The sequence below is a fragment of the Oncorhynchus kisutch genome, linkage group LG28, assembly GCF_002021735.2.
Source record: "Oncorhynchus kisutch isolate 150728-3 linkage group LG28, Okis_V2, whole genome shotgun sequence".
Lineage (NCBI taxonomy): Eukaryota > Metazoa > Chordata > Actinopteri > Salmoniformes > Salmonidae > Oncorhynchus > Oncorhynchus kisutch.
In genome coordinates this window covers 32,345,537-32,372,049 of record NC_034201.2, presented here as the reverse complement: position 1 = coordinate 32,372,049, position 26,513 = coordinate 32,345,537, and the positions used below count along the sequence as shown (strand labels likewise).

The following is a 26,513-nucleotide window of genomic DNA, read 5'->3' as shown; positions in this document are numbered from 1 at the left end:
TTTCTTGTGCACACATGTGTGTTATGGAAGTTGTGTATGTGTGTGTTTACTGTGTAATTCTCTAATTCCCACCTCAACAGGACATCTTGACCACACACCCATTCACTAAGATCTCCAACTGGAGCAGTGGCAACACCTACTTCCACATCACCATCGGAAACCTGGTCCGAGGCACCAAGCTGCTGTGTGAGACCTCACTGGTGAGCTACTGGACGTTTCAACACCCACAATATGACATGACATAACATATGACGTAAAATGACATTATACACACTGTATCAACTAAAGTATTCTAAAGATGCGTACCAAAAAAAGCACTTGTCTTTTCCTACAAGCATTGACTTTGCTGATAATTACTTAATTGAGGAAATATTGACTTACTATAACCAATTTCACATCCAGTTTTTATGCAAGTAATGTCATACCGTATAAAAAAAAATCACAACAGCTGTGATGGGAACAGGGAGCTTTGGTACAATATTATAAATGCCAACAGATAATTATTTTGTTTGTAATTTGTTTGTTTGTTTGACATTGTGGGATATTTTTGTGTCGTCCATCTTTTTGTGCAGATAGAAAAGCCTTTTCAATGGTATACATGTGTGGTTCTGTAGCTTTGTCGAACTTTTAAATAATAAATGCAAGCAGACCTGGGTTCAAATGAGTGTTTGATAGGGCCTGTTTGGAGTGACAGTTGGGCAGATTTTCACTTTTGGGAATACTCCGTTGGCTCCATTGCACCAGGCAAGCTCAATCAAGCACACTCTAAAGTATTTGACAGAAAACAAATACTACTATTTGAACACGTCTGATTCATATTCTGCAATGAAATATTGCAAGGCATTAATGTACCTTTAAACTGGTTTGTTTGTCTGTGTGACCACAGGGCTACAAGATGGATGACCTCCTGACCTCTTACATCAGCCAGATGCTGACCACCATGACCAAACAGCGCGGTTCCCGTGGCAACATCAAGTGATCTGGAAAGTCATCGATCCCGCTGTTGAGTGTATTAGTGTAGGCCTCGAGGGCTTTGTGTGATCTATCACACGGTTTCATTAAAACATAGAGGGATAAATACAACCCTTCCTCCATAACATGCTAAATCAATTACATGCATACATACACACACAAACTCGCACACATACATATATGTGCACGTACGCATGCACACACACACAAACACACACACACAATCAATGAAATGTATACATACACACACGCATATACACACTTGACAGATTCTCCCTAAGATGTAGATGAAAGAGAGTAGGAAGGACAGGAGCTTGAGAACCTCTGGTCTAATAGTCTGTTGTACAGATACTGTTAATCTCAGCACTACAGACACAACGTTGATGCAACATCTCGCAGCAAAGTCTGAGAGACATTGGAAATCATGCATCTCCACACACTATTGTGTTACAGAAATGTATATAGATCGTTGGTTATAGGGATGGAGGCATGATAGCAGTATTACGACAAGAATACTATTTTTTTCATTGTCAGTAGATATGGTGATGATTTAAATGTTTGATTTATGTTTTGGCCATGACAATGTTTTGACTTATCGTCAGATGTTGGTATATATCTTGGGTCCTGTCTTAACAATCACCAATTGCCTTTACTTGACCCAAATGCACAACCAACGATTGCAACTTTTTACATGGCAACTAATCAAGAGCTTTATTTAGAAAATGTATGCAAAGCAAAGCATTTGATCGTAAAATGTCCAATAATGTGATTTATAAATGTTGGGCCTAAACCTATACAACTATGGCTTGTCCATACTATAGATATCATGTGTAATCATTGCATTATATTGTTTTAGAGTTTAATTCAAAATTGGCCCTCATTGTCGCAAGCAGGCTAAATACTTTAAAAAAATACCCGATCAGTGTTATTAGTACATTTGCTATATTAATGAAGTTTATTTGAAGTACATTTGATGAGAACAGTCAGATTGATCTCTGGACATAAGCTGGCTCTAGGACTTTGCATACAGTGTGTATACCACATCACTGTAAAAACATTTAGTGGAAAGTTGACAATATTTAATAATGTGATATTTCTAACAAGCACATTTTTAGCTGTTTGCCTAATGAATTAATCATTGAAGAAAATGTATTCTGTAAATAAAGACCCCCGGTCCATATGACTTGTCTTTAAAAAAAATGGTGGATCAAATGAAGGATTTTTAAGTATTAAAGGTCAACTCGCCATAGACTAAATATAATCTACATACAGAAATGAACAACAAAAATGTCAGGACTGACATTATTGGCTCTTAATGGTGGCAGTTTTGGCATATTAAAGTTATTGTTGATGTCTGTAAACAGGAAGTCACCCCACTGTGTATGGTGATGTCAAATAGCTTAGTCTACCTTAAAAAGTAATCTCAGTGACATTAATGTTCTGCCCCGCTCTGTATAGTGGATATTAATTTAGGTCAAATTGTTCCTGTTTTTTAAATGTTGGTCCATGACACCTAATATTTTGGTATTAATAAAGAAATTACAAATATTTCCTTTCATGCTTAATGTTCATCATCCCAAAAGATGAATGAGCCTATTTCACTATCACATAATTTCATAATGAGAAAACATGTGTGCATTTTGCGGCTCAACGCAACAAAGTTGTAACAAAACAGTTCAGTTAACTTCTAATAATGTTTATGCAAAAGAAATCCCATAGTTTACAATGATGTCATAGCGAAATGGGCTCATACAAAATACAATGGCTATCACCACCAACTGAGCTCTACTTTTAGACTATCATTTTAATATAATACTCTTCTGATTGGAACAGAATGACAGAACTGTAAACAACAGATCATTCTTTCTATAACGATCTTACAACCAAGATAACATTACAGGTGTCGTACGCAGATGACAAATCAGACTGGTATCTTATACTGTGATTCTTTTGCTAAACATGCTTTTTTCCTAGGTATTCCTAAGGCTTTGTATAGTGATTTAAAGGCTGCCCCTTATCACAAAGCTGCAGTGGCGCTAGGTTACTCATCAATATGTTGTCAGTCATAAAGAAATCTAACAGGTTTCATAATCATTACTAGAAAAACTGTCTTTCAGCTACCAGAGCTGAAGTTGGTATTATTCACATTGATTAGACAACACTGCACAGTAAAGCTGAGGCACAATCAACTGAAGAGAGATGTAAGAGTTCTGCTATAATTTGGCTAAAAGGACTAAATATTGTACAACATTAGCTTTTTTTTATCCTTGCCAGAAGGATTTTAATTTGTGTTGAAAACAAATTTGTTAAAAACAATGACCTCAATATGAACCATATAAAATATATAGATATGGACCATGGAAATACAGTGTGATTGTTCTCTGTAGATCACTTATGTCATTGCAGTGATTATATGCTGCAAAGTTCTATGGACTTCACCTCGTTACAATGCCTTATGCTCAATAAAGTGATAAGTACTTATAAACATTGAACACAACCAATCAAACACATTCATTTAACTCCAGACACAAACAGAGGATTATATCATGTCATATCCAAACCGGAGTTCTAATAGTACTCATTTTTCTTTGTGATATTTCAGCGCTGTTTTAATATAACCAGGTATACCTGGTTCCAACATGCGTCCTTTGTTCTGATCTTCTCCATATTCTGATTGTGTCCACATTTTTAAACAGGTGTAGACAATCAAAATACATTGTGATCAGATGTTCCTGCCGACCTCCGGAGGTAGTCAGGTCGTGTCTACACGTGACACTTACATGACTTCTGCTATCAGAATAGGAAGATCGCATTGAAAAGATTGGTCTCTAGACGCACAAATGTCGCTTTGTGGTCTGATTGTGTTCAGATCTGGTTGACCACTTCAGGAGGCGGATTTCTCCTCAATCTGGACGAATCAGGCAGCTGAAAGTGCATACAATGGGTAACGTCATCAGCACTCCTCCCACAAGTCTCCAGAAAACGTGTATTTTGGGACGGAGAGGAACCTTTTCATTATAACGTTGTTTTTTTGGCTAGAGTTATGCTAATCCGTTTGCAATTCATTTTGCGTTGCTTGCTGGCTAGCTAGCTACAGTAGATATAACACAACAACGTCTGATGGCATTAGCTATCAGATTATCCCTATTCCACCGTTTGTAGAATGCATACTGGCAGTTGAATATAGCGCGGGAAAAGGGAATCCGGACATGGTAGATGCATTTCAATTTAGGTGTAGACGCATGACGCGTTTGGAATTCCATGATCAGAATACTAAACCTGCATGAACTGTCCTGCCTAGACACGGCCTCGGGCACGCAGGCTGCATTTAGATAGACGGCCCAATTTTGAAATTTTGCCCAATTGTAGGCAAAATAGCTGATCTGATTGGTCGAAACACCAATTAGTGGAAAAATGATCCGATTTGGGCTTCCTGTCTAAACGCAGCCTTACAAGTGTAGACGGATCTGGTCAGTGAAATCATTTACAAATCATCATTACCCCACCCTCTAAAACCATTCACAGGTGGGACCATTGCTTTATGGCATCAATATGTGAATACAAATGAATAAATAAACAATTATGAAAGAATATCTGTCAAATAATTGACTTACAGGGAATGACCAGGAAATCTGGTCACAATGAGGACACATAAGATACATTTTAATAGCATGTGTAGACTGAAAATATGGTCACCATCTGAATGTGGAAATGATCAGGACCCAGGATGCAGGTATAAACGAAGCTTGAGACAGTTTGATTGGTGTGCCAGATCCCAGATGGGCAAAGTGCACTTTTTGGGACTACTTCATTGGTTCCCTTATGCCAGGAAAGGGCAATGAAGCACAGCTAAAGTATTTAAAATAAAATAAAAACATACTAATTTCTGGACATATTCACACATCTTATCGACCACTACTCACACACTAACAAAATGGTCAAGCATTTGTGGTTCACGTAACTCAACACTGCAGTGGCTGCTGAAATGGAAAGGAACCTATGGACAATGGAGGATAATACAAGTTGAAAATATCTACAGCGGATGGTCACTTTTCTAGTTATATTAATTCAGTGAGTAAGTAATCCATCTCAAAGGACCTGGTTAAACAGTGTAGTAATCTCTTCCCACCACCAGATGGTGTCTGTAGTATGAACTATGAGTTGGTTGGTTCTTGAGGTTGTCTGGGCTGTTCTTCAGTCACATTTGACTTAAACGAATTAAGGCAGGGCTGCCCAACCCTCTTCCTGGAGATCTACTGTCCTTTATGTTTTCAGTCAAACCCTACTTTAGCATATCTGATTCAGCTAGTTAAGGTCTTGTTGAGCAGCTAATTAGTAGAATCAGGTGTGTTAAATTAGGGTTGAACTTAAAACCCAACCTCCAGGAAGAGAGTTGGGCAGCCCGGTCTTAAGGATTAATATCTATCCAATGAAATCCCTTCTGCACGTGACACATCAGCTCCGATAGGCCTCACTCACATCATTTAACTATTTCTAATTCTCTTTGGTTCTCATTCTCTCACACAAATCTACAGGGGGTTGCCAGGTTGTGCTCTCGGTTTCCAGTAGGGTCCTGGGTTTCCAGGTTGGGTCGATTCTGGTGAATTGCCCGTTTGGGGTCCGGGAAGTTGCCAAGTTGAAAAGGAGAGTGAGGAGTGGTTTGCTTCAACTGAGCCTCACAGAGGTTGGTTGATTGGTTATCAGTGCTCTGAGACGGTTGCCAAGTTAGGCTCAGCGGGCTCTCCCAGGATGTTGACACTGGAGACGGACCACACATCTGTCAGGGGGTGAGGTCAGGGTTTAGAGGTTGACAAAGGTCATTGATATATATGATATACACTACCGTTCAAAAGCTTGTTTTTGAAAGAAAAGCATTTTTTGACCATAACATCAAATTGACCAGAAATACAGTGTAGACATTGTTAATGTTGTAAATGACTGATAGCTGGAAACGGCATATTTTTTATGTAATATCTACATAGGCGTACAGAGGCTCATTATTAGCAAACATCACTCCTGTGTTTCAATGACACGTTGTGTTAGCTAATCCAAGTTTTTCATTTTAAAATGCTAATTAATCATTAGAAAACCCTTTTGCAATGTTAGCACAGCTGAAAACTGTTGTGGTGATGAAAGAAGCAATAAAACTAGCCTTCTTTAAACTAGTTGAGTATCTGGAGCATCAGCATTTGTGTGTTCGATTACAGGCTCAAAATGGCCAGAAACAACGTACTTTCTTCTGAAACCCATCAGTCTATTCTTGTTCTGAGAAATGAAGGCTATTCAATGTGAGAAATTGCCAAGAAACTGAAGATCTCGTACAACGCTGTGTACAATGCCCTTCCCAGAACAGCGCAAACTGTCTCTAACCAGAATAGAAAGAGGAGTGGGAGGCCTCGGTGCACAACTGAGCAAGTGGACAAGTACATTAGAGTGTCTAGTTTTGAGATACAGACGCCTCACAAGTCCTCAACTGGCAGCTTCATTAAATAGTACCCGCAAAACACCAGTCTAAGTGTCAACAGTGAAGAGGCAACTCTGGGATGCTGGCCTTCTTGGCAGAATTCCCCTGTCCAGTGTCTGTTATTTTGTTAATCTTTTCTTTTTATTGGCCAGTCTGAGATATGGCTTTTTCTTTGCAACTCTGCCTAGAAGGCCAGCATCCCAGAGTTGCCTCTTCACTGTTGACGTTGAGACTTGTGTTTTGCGGGTACTATTTAATGAATCTGCCAATTGAGGACTTGTGAGTCATCCGTTTCTCAAACTAGACACTCTAATGTACTTGTCCTCTTGCTCAGTCTCTGTTTTAAGCCTATATAGGGTATGTGCGTGTGTGTATCCTGTTATCAAAGCTGGCCATGGGAAAGAAACAGGGTGACTCCTAGAGACAACTTCTAACTCACCTGTCCTGAACTTGATGTAGGTGCCATGTTCTAGTTTCCTGCCCGAACAGAAAGCCAGGGTTTGTTCTCGCCACCTGTCATCAACACAGTTACAGTCATCACCACAGGAAGTGACATCACCATTCAATACAAAACAGACTGATGTTCATCCGAAGCTTCAATTTGACACATAATCAATCTACGTTTTATACGTAGACATATAAAAATACACCTTACGTCGACCTTCGCACTCTGCATTCTAGTGGGCTTACTCACCAGTGGAAGATGAAGATGATGATGATGATGGTGATGGACACCACGTCGGTGAGGACCCACATCAGATTGTACTCATCTGGAGTCTGAAAGAGAAAGACAGACAACCATTGTGTCTAGGAGTATTCCTTTCACCAATCCAATCAATTTCAGTAAGGCTGCATTTGGGCCCGGTGTCACAATAAATCGTTTATTTCTCCCAAAGCGTGCACTTGTTCACTTCCCTTCATAGATTTAAAAGAAAATTACTGGGAAAATAAATACCAGTATGGTGGAAACTCCCTGTAGCTCATGCTTACATCAAGCCAATGCTTTTACATTTGTGGAGAGTAGAGAACAAGTGCAATACTTCCAGAGGAAGGAAATATTATTGGGATGCAGTGGTATTGGTCCTAGGTTGTTGTTCTCACCATAAGGAAGAGGGGTCTGGTGAGGTTGTTCTCACCATAAGGAAGAGGGGTCTGGTGAGGTTGTTCTCACCATAAGGAAGAGGGGTCTGGTGAGGTTGTTCACACCATAAGGAATAGGGGTTTGGTGAGGTTATTCTCACCATAAGGAAGAGGGGTCTGGTGAAGTTGTTCTCACCATAAGGAAGAGGGGTCTGGTGAGGTTGTTCTCACCATAAGGAAGAGGGGTCTACTGAGGTTGTTGAGGAACTGTAGAGCATTGGTGGTGACAGACTGAGCCCCAGTGCACCAGGCCAGAGAGTAGAGCCACGACTGGCTGATCACATACAGGTTGGTGCTGATGTTGGCTGCTGCATACTCACTGAGGGAGGAATACAACCCACACACACACACGCACACGCACACGCACACACACACACACACACACACACACACACACACACACACACACACACACACACACACACACACACACACACACACACACACACACACACACACACACACACACACACACACACACACACACACACACACACCTACAGCCAGTTAATATGTGCACACATACACACACTATTTAATGCAAAGACACACACACTACCACACACACACACACATTATCATCTCTGTGGACATGGAGCTATAGTGCAGGTTGAGTTGGACAATGTGATTCTGCTGGAGCTCCTCAACTGGAGCCCGGGACGCTGAGGTATGCTGGAGGTCAGGGTCCAGCTGCTGGACCAGGCTCCGCAGGTCTGAGGGCAGCCACAACACCTGACACACACACACACCATTAACTCTAAACAATAACCTCAGCATTACAACATTTTGTATTTACAATGTAATCAAAATATCCCATAAACAGCTTCATTCCCAAGTCAAAAAAGAAAGAAAAATTTAAAACTGACCCAAGATCAGTTTCTAGGGTCAGCTTCACCCTACTCCTATTTACAGTGCCATGCGAAAGTATTCGGCCCCCTTGAACTTTGCGACCTTTTGCCACATTTCAGGCTTCAAACATAAAGATATAAAACTTTATTTTTTTGTGAGGAATCAACAACAAGTGGGACACAATCATGAAGTGGAACGACATTTATTGGATATTTCAAACTTTTTTAACAAATCAAAAACAGAAAAATTGGGCGTGCAAAATTATTCAGCCCGTTCACTTTCAGTGCAGCAAACTCTCTCCAGAAGTTCAGTGAGGATCTCTGAATGATCCAATGTTGACCTAAATGACTAATGATGATAAATACAATCCACCTGTGTGTAATCAAGTCTCCGTATAAATGCACCTGCACTGTGATAGTGTCAGAGGTCCGTTAAAAGCGCAGAGAGCATCATGAAGAACAAGGAACACACCAGGCAGGTCCGAGATACTGTTGTGAAGAAGTTTAAAGCCGGATTTGGATACAAAAAGATTTCCCAAGCTTTAAACATCCCAAGGAGCACTGTGCAAGCGATAATATTGAAATGGAAGGAGTATCAGACCACTGCAAATCTACCAAGACCTGGCCGTCCCTCTAAACTTTCAGCTCATACAAGGAGAAGACTGATCAGAGATGCAGCCAAGAGGCCCATGATCACTTTGGATGAACTGCAGAGATCTACAGCTGAGGTGGGAGACTCTGTCCATAGGACAACAATCAGTCCTATATTGCACAAATCTGGCCTTTATGGAAGAGTGGCAAGAAGAAAGCCATTTCTTAAAGATATCCATAAAAAGTGTTGTTTAAAGTTTGCCACAAGCCACCTGGGAGACACACCAAACATGTGGAAGAAGGTGCTCTGGTCAGATGAAACCAAAATTGAACTTTTTGGCAACAATGCAAAACGTTATGTTTGGCGTAAAAGCAACACAGCTCATCACCCTGAACACACCATCCCCACTGTCAAACATGGTGGTGGCAGCATCATGGTTTGGGCCTGCTTTTCTTCAGCAGGGACAGGGAAGATGGTTAAATTTGATGGGAAGATGGATGGAGCCAAATACAGGACCATTCTGGAAGAAAACCTGATGGAGTCTGCAAAAGACCTGAGACTGGGACGGAGATTTGTCTTCCAACAAGACAATGATCCAAAACATAAAGCAAAATCTACAATGGAATGGTTCAAAAATAAACAAAAAATTTCAGTCTCTCGATGTGCAAACTGATAGAGACATACCCCAAGCGACTTACCGCTGTAATCACAGCAAAAGGTGGCGCTACAAAGTATTAACTTAAGGGGGCTGAATAATTTTGCACGCCCAATTTTTCCATTTTTGATTTGTTAAAAAAGTTTGAAATATCCAATAAATGTCGTTCCACTTCATGATTGTGTCCCACTTGTTGTTGATTCTTCACCAAAAAATACAGTTTTATATCTTTATGTTTGAAGCCTGAAATGTGGCAAAAGGTCGCAAAGTTCAAGGGGGCCGAATACTTTCGCAAGGCACTGTATAAGATGAAGATGGACACCACGTCAGTGAGGAAACACATCAGGATGGCAGGTAGCCTAGCAGTTAAGAGCTTAAGAGTGTTGGGCCAGTAACCAAAAGGTCGCTGGTTCAAATCCTCAAGCGGACTCGTTGAAAAACCTGCCGATGTGCCATTGAGCAAGGCATTTAACCATAATTGCTCCTCTAAATCGCCCTGGATAAGAGTGTCTGCTAAATAATTAAAATGTTATAACATCTCCCTCACTTGGTGTGAGTGGATGGAAGACTCGTTCTGGATGACCTCCAGGGTGCGTGTGATCCAGGTGTCCCTGTAGGGGTGTCCCTTAGGGGGCCGGTAGAGGTCAAAGATAACCTGTTTGCCTCTCTGCGAAGCCAGCTCCAGAAAGTCCCTGAAGGTGCAAACAGACTGGTTCTGCGCCTGCACCCGGTCCTCGGTACTCAGAGACCAAGCCGTGCTGAACGGATCACGCTGCAGAACCACCAGGGGCAGAGAGACAGTCAATATGCTTTGATGCTTTGGCAGAATGGTAAATCATATTGACAATGTTATATCACATTGTATTCCATAAAGCAGGGAGTTGTGCAATTGATAACCTCCCATCGATAGTACGTTGATGTATTGTCAAAATGTCAATAACTTCCCTATCCGTCATCTTATTATGTTGTCCTAGCTACTGTCATTGGACACAAACATGCTCTGGTTTCCCATCATACCATGTCCATGAAGCAAAATGATCATGATCTTTATTAAAAAATCTGTTCAAGACCAGGCTTAATTTCTGTGTCTCTGTAGCACCCCCTGAATTTTCCTGAGGTGCGGTGCGGTGGCAGTTGGTGACTCACATGGAGGAACCAGGCCCCGGCGTTGAGGGTCTCCAGCTCCCCCCAGGTGAACATGGCCGCAGGGGCGTCCGTCCGGTTGGGGAACACCTCCTGCACGTTGGTGGTCCTCCTCAGGGTGTGATCGTGCATCAGGAAGGGCACCCCGTCATAGCTATGGCAACGAGAGAAGGCTTTGGCAGTTACAGAGTTGACAGTTAAGGAGTTGGCGGTTAAGGAATTGAAGGTTAAGGAGTTGACGGTGCATTAAGATGACTGTAAAACTCAAAGAGAGCCAGGTACTTCATTTATTTATTTATTTATTCATTCAGGTATGTATGTCAAAGAACCCAATGACAATGTTTTACTTATGATACGAGCTCACTAGCTATGTTGGATTTACCTTCCATAGCAAGCTTGTTTCATAATACCCACGACTGGTGAAGTAGACTAAATGTTGGGACATGCTTAGGTACAATAGATCAGGGTTCCCCAACTGGCGGCCCCATGGGCTGTGATTTTATTTGTCCCCCAATATAAATTCAGCAAAAAAAAAGATACGTCCCTTTTTCAGGGCACGGCCTTTCAAAGATAATTCGTAAAAAATCCAAATCACTTAGATCTTCATTGTAAAGGGTTTAAACACAGTTTCACATGCTTGTTCAATGAACCATGAACAATTAATGGAACGGTCATTAAGACAGCTTACAGACGGTAGGCAATTAAGGTCAGTTATGAAAACTTAGGACACTACTGACTCTGAAAAACACCAAAAGAAAGATGCCCAGGGTCCCTGCTCATCTGCGTGAATGTGCCTTAGGCATGCTGCAAGGAGGCATGAGGACTGCATATGTGGCCAGGGCAATAAATTGCAATGTCCGAACTGTGAGACGCCTAAGACAGCGCTACAGGGAGACAGGACGGACAGCTGATCATCCTCGCAGTGGCAGACCACGTGTAACAACACCTGCACAGGATCGGTACATCCGAACAACCACACCTGCGGAACAGGTACAGGAGGGCAACAACAACTGCCCGAGTTACACCAGGAACGCACAATCCCTCCATCAGTGCTCAGACTGTCCGAAATAGGCTGAGAGAGGCTGGACTGGGGGTTTGTAGGCCTGTTTGTAGGCAGGTCCTCACCATACATCACCGGCAACAACGTCGCCTATGGGCACAAACCCACCATCGCTGGACCAGACAGGACTGGCAAAAAGTGCTCTTCACTGACGAGTCGCGGTTTTGTCTCACCAGGGGTGATGGTCAGATTCGTGTTTATCGTCGAAGGAATGAGCTTTACACCGAGGCCTGTACTCTGGAGCAGGATCAATTTAGAGATGGAGGGTCCGTCATGGTCTGGGGCGGTGTGTTACAGCATGATCGGACTGAGCTTGTTGTCATTGCAGGCACTCTCAATGCTGTGCGTTACAGAGAAGACATCCTCCTCCCTCATGTGGTACCCTTCCTGTAGGCTCATCCTGACATGACCCTCCAGCATCACAATGCCACCAGCCATATTGCTCGTTCTGTGCGTGTTTCCTGCAAGACAGGAATGTCAGTGTTCTGCCATGGCCAGCGAAGAGCCCGGATCTCAATCCCATTGAGCACATCTGGGACCTGTTGGATCGGAGGGTGAGGGCTAGGGCCATTCCCCCCGAGAAATGTCCGGGAACTTGCAGGTGCCTTGGTGGAGAGTGGGGTTGCATCTCACAGCAAGAACTGGCTAATCTGGTGCAGTCCATGAGGAGGAGATGCACTGCAGTACTTAATGCAGCTGGTGGCTACACCAGATACTGACTGTTACTTTTGATTTTGACCCCCCCCTTTGTTCAGGGACACATTCTTCCATTTCTGTTAGTCACATGTCTGTGGAACTTGTTGTATCTTGTTATCTTCATACAAATATTTACACATGTACAATTAAAAATAAGACCAGTTGACATTGAGAGGACGTTTCTTTTTTTGTTGAGTTTATATACTGTGACTTCAGAAAGTATACAGACCCCTTGACTTTTCCCACAATTTGTTATGTTACAGCCTTATTCTAAAATGGATTAAATAAATAAAAAAATCCCTCAGCAATCTACACACAATACCCCATAATGACAAAGCAAAAACAGCAGGTTTTTAGAAATGTTTGCAAATTTCTACATTTCTAAAAAATAAAAAAAACAGAAATACCTTATTTATATACGTATCAGACCCTTAGCTATTACACTCGCAATTGAGATCAGATGCATCCTGTTTCCATTGATCATCCTTGAGATGTTTCTACAACTTGATTGGAGTCTACCTGTGGTAAATTAAATTGATTGGACATGATTTGGAAAGGCACACACCTGTCTATATAAGGTCCCACAGTTGACAATGCATGTCAGAGCAAAATCCAAGCCATGAGGTCGAAGGAATTGTTCGTAGCGCTCTGAGACAGGATTGTGTCGAGGCACAGATCTGGGGAAGGGTACAACATTTCTGCAGCATTGAAGGTCCCCAAGAACACAGTGGCCTTCATTCTTAAATGGAAGTCGTTTGGAACCACCAAGACTCTTCCTAGAGTACTGCACTGCATCTCAGTGCAAGAGGTGTCACTACAGTCCCAGGTTCGAATCTAGACTATATCACATCAGGACATGATTTGGAGTCCCATAGGGCTGCGCACAATTGGCCCAGCAACGTATGGGTTTGGCCAGGGTAGGCTGTCATTGTAAATAAGAATTTGTTCTTAACTGACTTGCCTAGTTAAATAAAGGTTCCATTTACATTTTTAAAAGTCTCCGAATGTCCTTGAGTGGACCAGCCAGAACACAGACTTGAACCCGATCTAACAGCTCTGGAGAGACCTGAAAATAGCTGTGCAGCAAAGCTCCCCATCCAACCTGACAGAGCTTGAGAGGATCTGTAGAGAAGAATGGGAGAAACTCCACAAATACAGGTGTGGCAAGCTTGTAGCGTCACACCCAAGAAAACGCGATGCTGTAATCACTGCCAAAGGTGCTTCAACAAAGTACTGAGTAAAGGGTTGGATGTCAGTCTCAACGTCAACATCACCAGTCTCAACGTCAACAGTGAAGAGGCGACTCCGGGATGCTGCCCTTCTAGGTAGAGTTCCTCTGTCCAGTGTGTGTTCTTTTGCTCATCTTAATATTTTATTTTTATTGACCAGTCTGAGATATGTATTATTCTTTGCAACTCTGCCTAGAAGGCCAGCATCCCGGAGTCACCTCTTCACTGTTGACGTTGAGACTGGTGTTTTGCGGGTACTATTTAATGAAGCTGCCAGTTGAGGACTTGTGAGGCATCTGTTTCTCAAACTAGACACTAATGTACTTGTCCTCTTGCTCTTGAGCTTGTAATCGAACCCACAAATGCTGATGCTCCAGATATTCAACTAGTCTCAACAGGGCCAGCTTTATTGCTTCTTTAATCAGAACAACAGTTTTCAGCTGTGCTAACATACAGTTGAAGTCAGAAGTTTACATACACTTAGGTTAGAGTCATTAAAACACGTTTTTCAACCACTTCACACATTTTTTTGTCAGTTAGGACATGTACTTTGTGCATGATAAGTAATTTTTCCAACAATTGTTTTACAGACAGATTATTTCACTGTATCACAATTCCAGTGGGTCAGAAGTTAACATACACTAAGTTGACTGTCCCTTTAAACAGCTTGGAAAAATATTCCAGAAAATTAAGTAATGGCTTTAGAAGATTCTGATAGGCTAATTGACATCATTTGAGTCAATTGGAGGTGTACCTGTGGATGTATTTCAAGGCCTACCTTCAAACTCAGTGCCTCTTTGCTTGACATCATGGGAAAATCAAAAGAAATCAGCCAAGACCTCAGAAAAAAATGTGTAGACCTCCACAAGTCTGGTTCATCCTTGGGCGAATTTCCAAATGCCTGAAGGTACCACGTTCATCTGTACAAACAATAGTATGCATGTATAAACACCATGGGACCACACAGCCGTCATACCACAGGAAGGAGATGCGTTCTGTCTCCTAGAGATGAATGTACTTTGGTGCGAAAAGCGCAAAACAATCCCAGAACAACAACAAAGGACCAGATGCTTCCTCCAGATGCTGCCCACAAATAGAACATTTGTGGGCAGAACAGAAAAAGAGTGTGCGAGCAAGGATGCCTACAAACCTGACTCAGTTACACCAGCTCTGTCAGGAGGAACGGGACAAAATTCACCCAACTTATTGTGTGGAGCTTGTGGAAGGCTACCCGAAACGTTTGACCCAAGTTAAACCATTTAAAAAGGCAATGCTACCAAATACTAATTGAGTGTATGTAAACTTCTGTCACACTGGGAATGTGATGAAAGAAATAAAAGCTGAAATAAATCATTCTCTCCTATAATTCTGAAATTTCACATTCTTAAAATAAAATGGTGACCCTAACTGACCTAAGACAGGTAATTTTTACAAGGATTAAATGTCAGGAATTGTGAAAAACTGAGTTTAAATGTATTTGGCGAAGGTGTATGTAAACTTTCGACTTCAACTGTAATTGCAAAAGGGTTTTCTAATGATCAATTAGCCTTTTAAAATGATCAACTTGGATTCGCTAACACAACGTGCCATTGGAACACAGGAGTGATGGTTGCTGATAATGGGCCTCTACGCCTTTGTAGATATTCCATAAAAAATCTGCCTTTTCCAGCTACAATAGTCATTTACAACATTAACAATGTCTACACTGTATATCTGATCAATTTGATGTTATTGTAATGGACAAAAACAATAGGCTTTTCTTTCAAAAACAAGGACATTTCTAAGTGACCACAAACTTTTGAACACATAAACACACTGAGTGAACAAAACATTAAGAACACCTGCTCTTTCCATGACAGACTGACCAGGTGAATCCAGGTGAAAGCTATGACCCCTTATTGATGTCACTTGTTAAATCCACTTCAGTCAGTGTAAATGAAGGTGAGGAGACCGGTTAAATAAGGATTTTTAAGCCTTGAGACATGGATTGTGTACTGTATGTGTGCCATTCAGTGAGTGAAGATTTAAGTGTCTTTGAATGGGGTATGATACTAGGTGCCAGGCACACCGGTATGTGTCAAGAACTGCAGCGTTGCTGGGTTTTTCACGCTCAACAGTTTCCCGTGTTTATCAACAATGGTCTACCACCCAAAGGACATCCAGCCAACTTAGCACAAGCGTGGGAAGTATTTGAGTCAACGTGGGCCAGCATCCCTGTGGAAAGCTTTTGACGCCTTGTAGACCCTGACAAATTGAGAATGTTCTGTGGGCAAAAGGCAACTCAACATTAGGAAAGTGTTCTTTATGTTTTGTACACTTGTCTTTGGATGTAAAATACTGTAAAACCACCAGCAGCTTGGCTCCAAGTGATTTTAATTTAGGAAATCTAATCCAAAGTATTCCCATGCATAATAGAATATATGTGACTGTACACAAATGTAAGCAAGGTTTGAAATGGTTGTTTTATTCAAATATTATATCTGTTTGAGCTTCTTGTTGTCAATTATTTGTAATTACAGCGCCTTCAGAAAGTATTCACACCTCTCGACTTTTTCCATATTTTGTTGTGTTACAAGGTGGGATTCAAATGTATTTAAAATTGTCATTTTTTGTCAATGATCTACAGAAAATACTCTAATGTCGAAGTAGAAGAAACATTCTAACATTTATAAAAAAATTATGAAAAATAAATCAATAATATATATTGATTACATAAGTGTTCAACCCCATTGATCATTGCTAGACAGACATTTTTAGGTCTTGCCATAGATTTTCAAGCCAATTTAAGTCAAAACTGTCTTCATGGTAAGCAACTTCAGTGTATATTTGGCCTTGTGTTTTAGATTTTTGTCCTACTGAAAGGTGAATGTCTCCCAGTGTCTGTTGGAAAAGCAGAATGTACCAAGATTTCCTCTAGGACGACTTTGCCTGTGCTTATCTCTATTCCTTTTCTTTTCATCCAAAAAGAATCCCTAGCCCTTGCCAATGACAAGCATACCCATAACATGATGCAGCCACCACCATGCTTGAAAATATGAAGAGTGGATTTTCACTCACATCAGGGATGTGTTCTGTTGGATTTGACCCAAACATAACGCTTTGTATTCAGGACATAAAGATAATTTCTTTACATTTTTTTTTACAGTATTACTTTAGTGCCTTATTACAAACAGGATGTATATTTTTGAATATTTGTATTATGTACAGGCTTCCACCTTTTCACTCTATCATTTAGGTTAGTTTTGTGGAGTAACTACAAAATGTTGTTCATCCATCCTCAGTTCTCTCCTATCACAACCATTAAACTAACTGTTTTAAAGTCGCAATTGGCCTCATGGTGATTCATTGTTGCATACAGAGTGAGTTCATTCAACTTATAATGTGACTCGTTAAACACATTTTTACTCCTGAACTTATTTAAGCTTGCCATTACAAAAGGGTTGAATACTTATTGACTCAAGACATTTATGCTTTTCATGTTTAATTAATAGGTAAACATGTCTAACATAATTCCACTTTGACATTATGGGGTATTGTGTGTAGGCTAGTGACAACTATCCACTAACTGGCCTACGGCTGAAAGTAGTTGAATATCCCCGAACTAGATGGAAACGGAGCATTAAGGTGTGAGGAGGGTGGACAACCACCACTGACCTGATGGTGACGTCAGTCTCTAGACCTTCCCCTCCAGCCTCCACCGCCTTCTCAAAGGACATGAGAGTGTTCTCTGGCGCAAGCTGGGGTATAACACACATACAAATGATTTGAACATATGGTTACCCTAAACAGAGGTACTACTGACACAGATGATAAATACCAGGCACAAACATCAGTTCAGCTAATAACATAGCCCAAAAGGTTTGACTTATACTGACAACGGTAATAAATGATCCAACTACCATACTTCTTCTACTACTACATCACGTGTTGTTTACAGGGTTAGCCTTAGTAGTATGGCCTTGCTCAAGTGAAAATCGGCACATTTTTCACCTCGTCGCTTGGATTTTCAAACTAGCAACCTTTCAGTTACTGGCCCAACGCTCCAACCACTAGGCTACCTGCACTGCAGGCAGTTAGTATTGAAAAGAGTTGATGAGAATGGGTTAGTGTTGATGAGAATGGGTTAGTGTTGATGAGAATGGGTTAGTGTTGATGAAAATAGGTTTTTAGCTATGGATAAGAATGGGTTGGCATTAATGGTGTTGCTGATGAGGCCTACCCACCATGGGTGCCCCTCTGTGCCCGATGAGGGCTGGTGCAAGGCCCAGAGTGCCCTCCTCTTTAAGACAGGGTGAGTACATGCCCAGGGGCACCAGGTAGAGGGCACACAGCACCGCCAGGTACAGCCCCATGATGAGTGCCTGCCCAACTAGAACACACAGACACACTGTTTACAAAGGGATACAGTTATTCATTTGTGGTTGATATGTGGAATCTGATGGGAATTTCCTCAAGACTAAAGAAAGAATACAAATGATAAGTAAAACAAATAATTATATTTAAACAGAACAAAACATGAATATCTACAGATGTATTCCTTATTACATGCAGACATCACTGTTGAGATAGAAAACCTCCCTAAAGTTTCACACATCAGAGATGTTCACTGTTGAGATAGAAAACCTCCCTAAAGTTTCACACATCAGAGATGTTCACTGTTGAGATAGAAAACCTCCCTAAAGTTTCACACATCAGAGATGTTCACTGTTGAAATAAAAAACCTCTGAAGTTTCCTTCCTTGCCCTAGTTTTGAATCAAATCAAATGTATTTGTCACATACACATGGTTAGCGGATGTTAATGTGAGTGTAGCGAAATGCTTGTGCTTCTAGTTCCAACCATGCAGTAATATCTAACAAGTAATATATAACCTAACCATTTCACAACAAATACCTTAAGTGTAAAGGAATGAATACGAATATGTACATAAAAATATATGAATGAGTGATGCCCGAACCACGCTGTCTGTGTGGGTGGACCATTTCAGTTTGTCCGTGAAGTCTACGCCGAGGAACGTAAAACATACTACCCTACTACTGTCCCGTCGATGTGGATAGGGGGGTGCTCCCTCTGCTGTTTCCTGAAGTCCACGATCATCTCATTTGTTTTGTTGACATTAAGTGTGAGGTTATTTTCCTGACACCACACTCCGAGGGCCCTCACCACCTCCCTGTAGGCCGTCTTGTCGTTGTTGGTAATCAAGCCTACCACTGTTGTGTCGTCCGCAAACTTGATGATTGTGTTGGAGGCGTGCATGGCCACGCAGTCGTAGGTGAACAGGGAGTACAGGAGAGGACTGAGAACGCACCCTTGTGGGGCCCCAGTGTTGAGGATCAGCGGGGTGGAGATGTTGTTAACTACCCTCACCACCTGCGGGCGGCCCGTCAGGAAGTCCAGGACCCAGTTGCACAGGGCGGGGTCGAGACCCAGGGTCTCGAGCTTAATGACGAGTTTTGAGGTTACTATGGTGTAAAATGCTGAGCTGTAATCGATGAACAGCATTCTTACATAGGTATTCCTCTTGTCCAGATGAGTTAGGGCAGTGTGCAGTGTAATGGCATCATCTGTGGTCCTATTAAGGCGGTAAGCAAATTGGAGTGGGTCTAGGGTGTCAGGTAGGGTGGAGGTGATAAGGTCCTTGACTAGTCTCTCAAAGCACTTCATGATGACGGAAGTGAGTGCTACAGGGCGGTAGTCATTTAGCTAAGTTACCTTAGCTTTCTTGGGAACAGGAACAATGGTGGCCCTCTTGAAGCATGTGGGAACAGCAGACTGGGATAAGGATTGATTGATGTCCGTAAACACACCAGCCAACTGGTCTGCGCATGCTCTGAGGACGCGGCCGGGGATGCCATCTGGGCCTGCAGCCTTGTGAGGGTTAACACATTTAAATGTTTCACTCACATTGGCTACAGTGAAGGAGAGCCCACAGGTTTTGGTAGCGGGCCGTGTCAGTGGCACTGTATTGTCCTCAAAGCGAGCAAAAGTTGTTTAGTCTGTTAGTTTAGTCTCTTAGCTTGTTTGATTGCCTTGCGGAGGGAATAGCTACACTGTTTGTATTCGGTCATGTTTCCGGTCACCTTGCCCTTATTAAAAGCAGTGGTTCGCGCTTTCACTTTTGCACGACTGCTGCCATCAATCCACATTTTCTGGTTTTGGAATGTTTTAATAGACGCTGTGGGTACGACATCACCAATGCACTTGCTAATAAACTCGCTCACAGAATCAGTGTATTCGTCAATGTTGTTGTTCGTCGCAATGCGGAACATATCCCAGTCTACGTGATCGAAGCAATCTTGAAGCGTGGAATCCGATTGGTCAGACCAGCGTTGAACAGACCTGAGCACGGGAGCTTCCTGTTTTCGTTTCTGTCTATAGGCTGGGAGCAACAAAATGGAGTCGTGGTCACCTTTTCCAAAGGGAGGGCCGGGGAGGGCCTTATATGCATCAGGGAAGTTAGAATAACAATGGTCTAGGGTTTTGCCAGCCCTGGTAGCACAACCGATATGCTGATAGAATTTGGAGAGCCTAGTTTTCAGATTATCTTTGTAAAATCCCCAGCTACAATAAATGCAGCCTCAGGATATGTGGATCCAGTTTACATAGAGTCGAATGAAGTTCTTTCAGGGCCGTCGATGTGTCTGCTTAGGGAGGGGAATATACATGACTGTGATTATGATTGAAGAGAATTCTCTTGGTAGATAATGCGGTCGGCATTTGATTGTGAGGAATTCTAAATCAGGTGAACAGAAGGACTTGAGTTCCTGTATGTTGTTATGATCACACCACGTCTCGTTAATCATAAGGCATACACATCCGCCCTTCTTCTTACCAGAGAGATGTTTGTTTCTGTCGGTGCGATGCGTGAAGAAACCAGGTGGTTGTACCGACGCAGATAGTGTGTCTCGAGTGAGCCATGTTTCCGTGAAGCAAAGAACATTACAGTCTCTGATGTTTCTCTGGAATGCTACCCTTGCTCGGATTTCGTCTACCTTGTTTTCAAGAGACTGGACATTGGCGAGTAGTATGCTCAGGAGCGGTGCGTGATGTGCCCGTCTACGGAGCCTGACCAGAAGACCGCTCCGTCTGCCCCTTCTACGGCGCCGTCGCTGGCTGGGTCCAATCCATTGTCCTGGGTGGTAGGCCAAACAGAGGATCCGCTTCGGGAAAGTCGTATTCCTGGTCGTAGTGTTGGTGAGTTGACGTTGCTCTTATATCCAATAGTTCCTCCCGACTGTATGTAATAAAACCTAAGATTACCTGGGGTACCAATGTAAGAAGTAACACATAAAAAACAAAATACTGCATAGTTTCCTAGCAACGCGAAGCGAGGCGGCCATCTCTGTCGGCGCCGGAAGTCAACAATCGAAGTCAGTATTTGCCTTATTCTACTCTGTAATTAGCATATTATGTATACAGCTGCTCAAACAAGCCCCACCTACTCAATCACAAGTCTCACCTTTCCTATTGATGTGGTAGAAATGCAAGGCTATTGGCCAGGAAAGGAGTGTCATCAGCAAGACTCCTCCCACGTGTAAATATGGTGCCGTCACCTATTAAGAACAAACATATTGCAGGAGGTGAAGTAAAGAGAAAATAAAGAGAGAGATATGAACATAATAGAAGAAAGAAGGGAGGCCCCACCTGGAAAGAGAGGAGAAGAGTGGTCCACTCTTTGCTACATAGGTCAGACAGCACTGCTATGGCAAGAATGGAGAAGGCTAGACTCACCAGGACCCCAATCTGGCAACACATCCAGAGGATTAGTACAGTTAGGACAACAGACAACCATTGGCACCTTACCCTTTTCACATTAATGAGCATTTCATTTTGCACTGAGCTGAGCACAATACATTTTCACTTCATTTTTTCAGGATCTATCCATAAATCTGCAGCATTCAGCATTTCATCAGTCTTTTCTTCTACCAGGCAGTCAGCAATTTAATCTAGCTAAAGTCATTCATTTCATCTAGACATGGAAAAATGGATGGGATGATTCTAAAGTTTATAAGAGCAAAGAGGATGTCTAGGAGAGACAGGGAGGATAGGAAACACGATATAGAGAAGTAGGCAGAGGAAGTTGAAATTGGGCAGGGGAAGGCATGTGGACGTTACCTTGTGGCCCCAGTGTAGGTACAGCTTCTGTCCCTCTGACAGCAGACATACAGCCAACAGCTACAAATTAAAACACACACACCATCAGAGAGCTAAGTACAGTATAACCCTGGTACTGTATAGTACAGTATATCCCTGGTACAGTATATTCCTGGCACAGTAAAGCTCTGGTTCAATACAGTATATCCCTGGTACAGTACAGTATAGCTCTGGTTCAGTACAGTATATCCCTGGTACTGTATAGTACAGTATATCCCTGGTAGGGTATATTCCTGGTACAGTAAAGCTCTGGTTCAATACAGTATTTCCCTGGTACAGTACAGTATAGCTCTGGTTCAGTACAGTACAACTCTGGTACAGTATAGCTCTGGTTTAGTACAGTATATCCCTGGTACAGTACAGTATAGCTCTGGTTCAGTACAGTATATCCCTGGTACAGTACAGCTCTGGTTCAGTACAGTACATTCCTGGTACAGTACAGTATAGCTCTGGTTTAGTACAGTATATCCCTGGTACAGTACAACTCTGGTTCAGTACAGTACATTCCTGGTACAGTACAGTATAGCTCTGGTTCAGTTCAGTACATTCCTGGTACAGTACAGTATAGCTCTGGTTCAGTACAGTACATTCCTGACATTCATGACTGCATGTCCAGGCACGACTCAAACGCCATCATTAAGTTGGCCAATGACACAACAGTGGTAAGCATGATCAGCGACAACGATGAGACAGCCTATAGGGAGGAGGTCAGAGACCTGACCATGTGGTGCAAGGACAACAACCTCTCCATCAATGTGATCAAGACAAAGGAAATGATTGTGGACTACAGGAAAAGGAGGACCGAGCACACCCCCATTCTCATAGACGGGACTGTAGTGGAGCAGGTTGAGAGGTTCAAGTTCCTTTCCGTCCACATCACCAACAAACTAACATGGTCCAAGCACACCAAGACAGTCGTGAAGAGGGCACAACAAAACCTATTCCCCCTCAGGAGACATGGGTCCTCAGATCCTCAAAAGGTTCTACAGCTGCACCATTGAGAGCATCCTGACTGGTTGCATCACTGCCTAGTATGGCAACTGCTCGGCCTCCGACTGCAAGGCACTGCAGAGGGTAGTGCGTACGGCCCAGTACATCACCGGGGCCAAGCTTCCTGCCATCCGGACCTCTATACCAGGCGGTGTCAGAGACCAAAAAAATTGTCAAAGACTCCAGCCACCCTAGTCATAGACTGTTCTCTCTGCAATCATGGCAGGCGGTACCGGAGTGCCAAGTCCAGGTCCAAGAGGCTTCTAAACAGCTTCTATCCCCCCAAGCCATAAGACTCCTGAACATCTAATCAAATGGCTACCCAGACTATTTGCATTGCCCCCCCTTCTACACCGCTGCTACTCTCTGTTATTATCTATGCATAGTCACTTTAATAACCTACATGTACATATTACCTTAATTACCTCGACAACGGTGCCCCTTCACATTGACTCTGTACCGGTACCGGTAGCTCTGCTATTGTTTTTTTGTTTGTTTTTTATCTATTACTTTTAGGTATTTTAAGTATTTTCTTAAAACTGCATTATTGGTTAGGGGCTTGTAAGTAAGCATTTCACTGTAAGGTCTACTACACCTGTTATATTCAGCACGTGACAAATAAAATTTTATTTGATGTATAGCTCTGGTTCAATACAGTTTATCCCTGGTACAGTATAGTATAGCTCTGGTTCAGTATAGTACAGTATATTCCTGGGGGGATCCCCAGATTGATCTGTGACTGATTTATGCTTGCCCTCCAACCCCCCTTGTGGAGCCCCACAAACAAACACACACCCCTCACCAGCAGCAGAGTGATGTAGCTGAAGAAGGCGGCAGCGATGACCAGCAACACCACAGACCAGGGGAACCAGAAACCCAGGTTCCCAAAGTTAAACCTGGAGAAAGAGAGAGAAAATCGGAAGGAAGCGAGCGAGCGAGAGAGCGAGAGCAAGGATGGCGATGAGAGTGGGGATGTGTGTGTGTGGGGTACTCAGGGCTCAATTGTCCCTCTAAACACTCTGACATCAATGCAAATGTAATCAAAAATCATCATCATTAAACACTTATCAACAGTATCATGTTTTTAAATTCACTGTTAGGCTACATTTTTTGACCTCGCTGAGATGATCAATTTGAAGAATGAAGTTCAACAACAGGTTGAAACTGGAAAACATGGTCCTCGTGGATGTTGTTCCAAACAACACAGTTGATGTTGTTTCAAAGCCAAATAATGAAATTGACAGCGCTTTCTAAGGTGATGATTAATTTAAAGCATTTAAGACGTTGAATGTAAATCACTTATACACATATTAGAGCTTATGCATACGCCTGTACTGTGCCTTCAGAAAATATTCATACCCCTTGACTTATTCCACATTTTGTTGTGTTACAGCCTGAATTCTAAATGGATTAAACATAATTGTTTTCACCCATCTAAAAACACACACACGATACCCCATAATGACAAAGTGAAAACATATTTTTAGAAATGTTTGCACATTTATTGAAAATTAAATAAAGAAATATCATTTACCACCAATTTACCACCAATTGTGCAAGTTCTCCCACTTAAAAAGATGAGGCCTGTAATTTTCGTCATAGGTACACTTCAACTATGACAGACAAAATGAGGAAAAAAAATCCTGAAAATCACATTGTAGGATTTTTAATGAATTTATTTGCAAATTATGGTGGAAAATTAGTATTTGGTCACCTACAAACAAGCAAGATTTCTGGCTCTCACAGACCTGTAACTTCTTCTTTAAGAGGCTCCTCTGTCCTCCACTCGTTACCTGTATTAATGGCACCTGTTTGAACTTGTTATCAGTATAAAAGACACCTTTTTTGCCCCACTGTAAGTATTCACACCCAAGTCAACACTTTGTAGAAGCACCTTTGGCAGTGATTACAGCTGTAACTCTTTCTGGGTATGTCTCTAAGAGCTTTCCACACCTGGATTGTGCAACATTTGCCCATTATTCTTTTCAAAATTCTTCAAGCGCTGTCAAATTGTTTCTTGATAATTGCTAGACATGGCCTCCCGGGTGGCGCAGTGGTCTAGGGCACTGCATCGCAGCGCTAGCTGTGCCACCAGAGACTCTGGGTTTGCGCCCAGGCTCTGTCGCAGCCGGCCGCAACTGGGAGGTCTGTGGGGCGACGCACAATTGGCCTAGCGTCGTCCGCGTTAGGGAGGGTTTGGCCAGTAGGGATATCCTTGTCTCATCGCGCACCAGCGACTCCTGTGGCAGGCCAGGTGCACGGTGTTTCCTCCGACACATTGGTGCGGCTGGCTTCCGGGTTGGAGGCGCGCTAAACAGCTGGACAGCGCTAAACAGGCGGGAGACTCCGACAGCGCTGGAGAGGAGAAAGACTCTGACAGCGCTGAACATGCGAGGCGCCCTGAAGGCCTGGTGCGTGGTGCTGGCACTGGTGGTACTGAACCGAGGACACGCACAGGAAGCCTGGTGCGGGGAGCTGCCACCGGAGAACTGGTGTGTGAAGGTGGCACAGGATGGACCGGACCGTGAAGGTGTACTGGAGAGCCTGAGAGCAGGACTGGCACAGGACGTGCAAGGCTAGGTAGGTACACAGGAGGCCTAGTGCGTGAGGCTGGCACACTCTTCACCAGCCGACTAACACTCACCTCAGGACGAGTATGGAGCGCTGGCCCAGGTGCCATCAAATCCCCGACACGCTCCGTCGGACGAATATCATACCTAAAGCACCAAACTAGCAACTCCCTCATAACTCTCTCCTCCACTTTCCCCATTAACTCCTTCACAGTCTCTGCTTCACTCACCTCCAACACCGGCTCTGGTTCTGGTCTCCTCCTTGGCTCCTCACGATAAACAGGGGGAGTTGGCTCAGGTCTGAACCCTGACTCTGCCACACACTCCCTGAGCCCCCCCAATACATTTTTGGGGCGGACTCTCGGGCTTCCATCCGCGTCGCCGTGCTGCCTCTATATACCAGCACCTTCCCGCTTTCACCGCCTCCAGTTCTTCTTTGGGGCGGCGATTTTCTCCAGGCTGTGTCCAGGGTCCTTTACCGTCCAATATCTCCTCCCACGTCCAGAAGTCCTGTGATCGCTGCTCCTCACGATAAACAGGAGGAGTTGGCTCAGGTTTGAACCCTGACTCTCCCGCACTCTCCCTGAGCCTCCCCCCAAGAAATTTTTGGGGCTGACTCTCGGGCTTCCTTCTGTGCCGCCCTGAGCAGTTTCCTTCCTCTCTGGCAGGAAGGAAGTACGCCTGTATCTTTGTAGTGACAGGGTGTATTGATACACCATCCAAAGTGTAATTCATAATTTCACCATGCTCTAAAGGATAGTCAATGTCTGCTTTTGTATTTTTACCCATCTACCAATGGGGCCTTTCTTTGCGAGGCATTGGAAAACCTCCCTCGAATTTGTGGTTGAATCTGTGTTTGAAATTCACTTCTCAACTGAGGGACCCAACAAAATAATTGTATGTGTGGGGTACAGAGATGAGGTAGTCATTCAAAAATCATGTTAAGCACTATTATTGCACACAGAGTGAGTCATTTACTTTTTAAGCAAATTTGTACTCCT

The 26,513-nt window shown here is 42.9% G+C and overlaps 2 protein-coding genes across 2 annotated transcripts in view; one reads left to right on the top strand and one right to left on the bottom strand.

Annotated features, from left to right (window-relative positions):
• LOC109872790 (unconventional myosin-VIIa) overlaps nt 1-2,520 on the top strand; it is an 84,957-nt gene extending 82,437 nt beyond the window's left edge. Inside the window, exons 49-50 of the mRNA XM_031808435.1 lie at nt 81-200; nt 887-2,520. Coding sequence (XP_031664295.1) covers nt 81-200; nt 887-979 — 213 coding nt within the window. The 3' untranslated portion in view covers nt 980-2,520. The remainder of the gene's footprint in view (nt 1-80; nt 201-886) is intronic.
• Nucleotides 1,905-26,513, bottom strand: part of LOC109873404 (glycerophosphodiester phosphodiesterase domain-containing protein 5) — a 31,265-nt gene continuing 6,656 nt past the window's right edge. The window contains exons 4-16 of the mRNA XM_031808436.1: nt 23,745-23,838; nt 21,914-21,973; nt 21,443-21,541; nt 21,258-21,351; nt 18,023-18,168; nt 17,454-17,536; nt 10,818-10,968; nt 10,219-10,443; nt 8,151-8,308; nt 7,748-7,895; nt 7,131-7,213; nt 6,876-6,949; nt 1,905-5,749 (exon numbers count right to left, since the gene is read on the bottom strand). Coding sequence (XP_031664296.1) covers nt 5,673-5,749; nt 6,876-6,949; nt 7,131-7,213; nt 7,748-7,895; nt 8,151-8,308; nt 10,219-10,443; nt 10,818-10,968; nt 17,454-17,536; nt 18,023-18,168; nt 21,258-21,351; nt 21,443-21,541; nt 21,914-21,973; nt 23,745-23,838 — 1,492 coding nt within the window. The 3' untranslated portion in view covers nt 1,905-5,672. The remainder of the gene's footprint in view (nt 5,750-6,875; nt 6,950-7,130; nt 7,214-7,747; nt 7,896-8,150; nt 8,309-10,218; nt 10,444-10,817; nt 10,969-17,453; nt 17,537-18,022; nt 18,169-21,257; nt 21,352-21,442; nt 21,542-21,913; nt 21,974-23,744; nt 23,839-26,513) is intronic.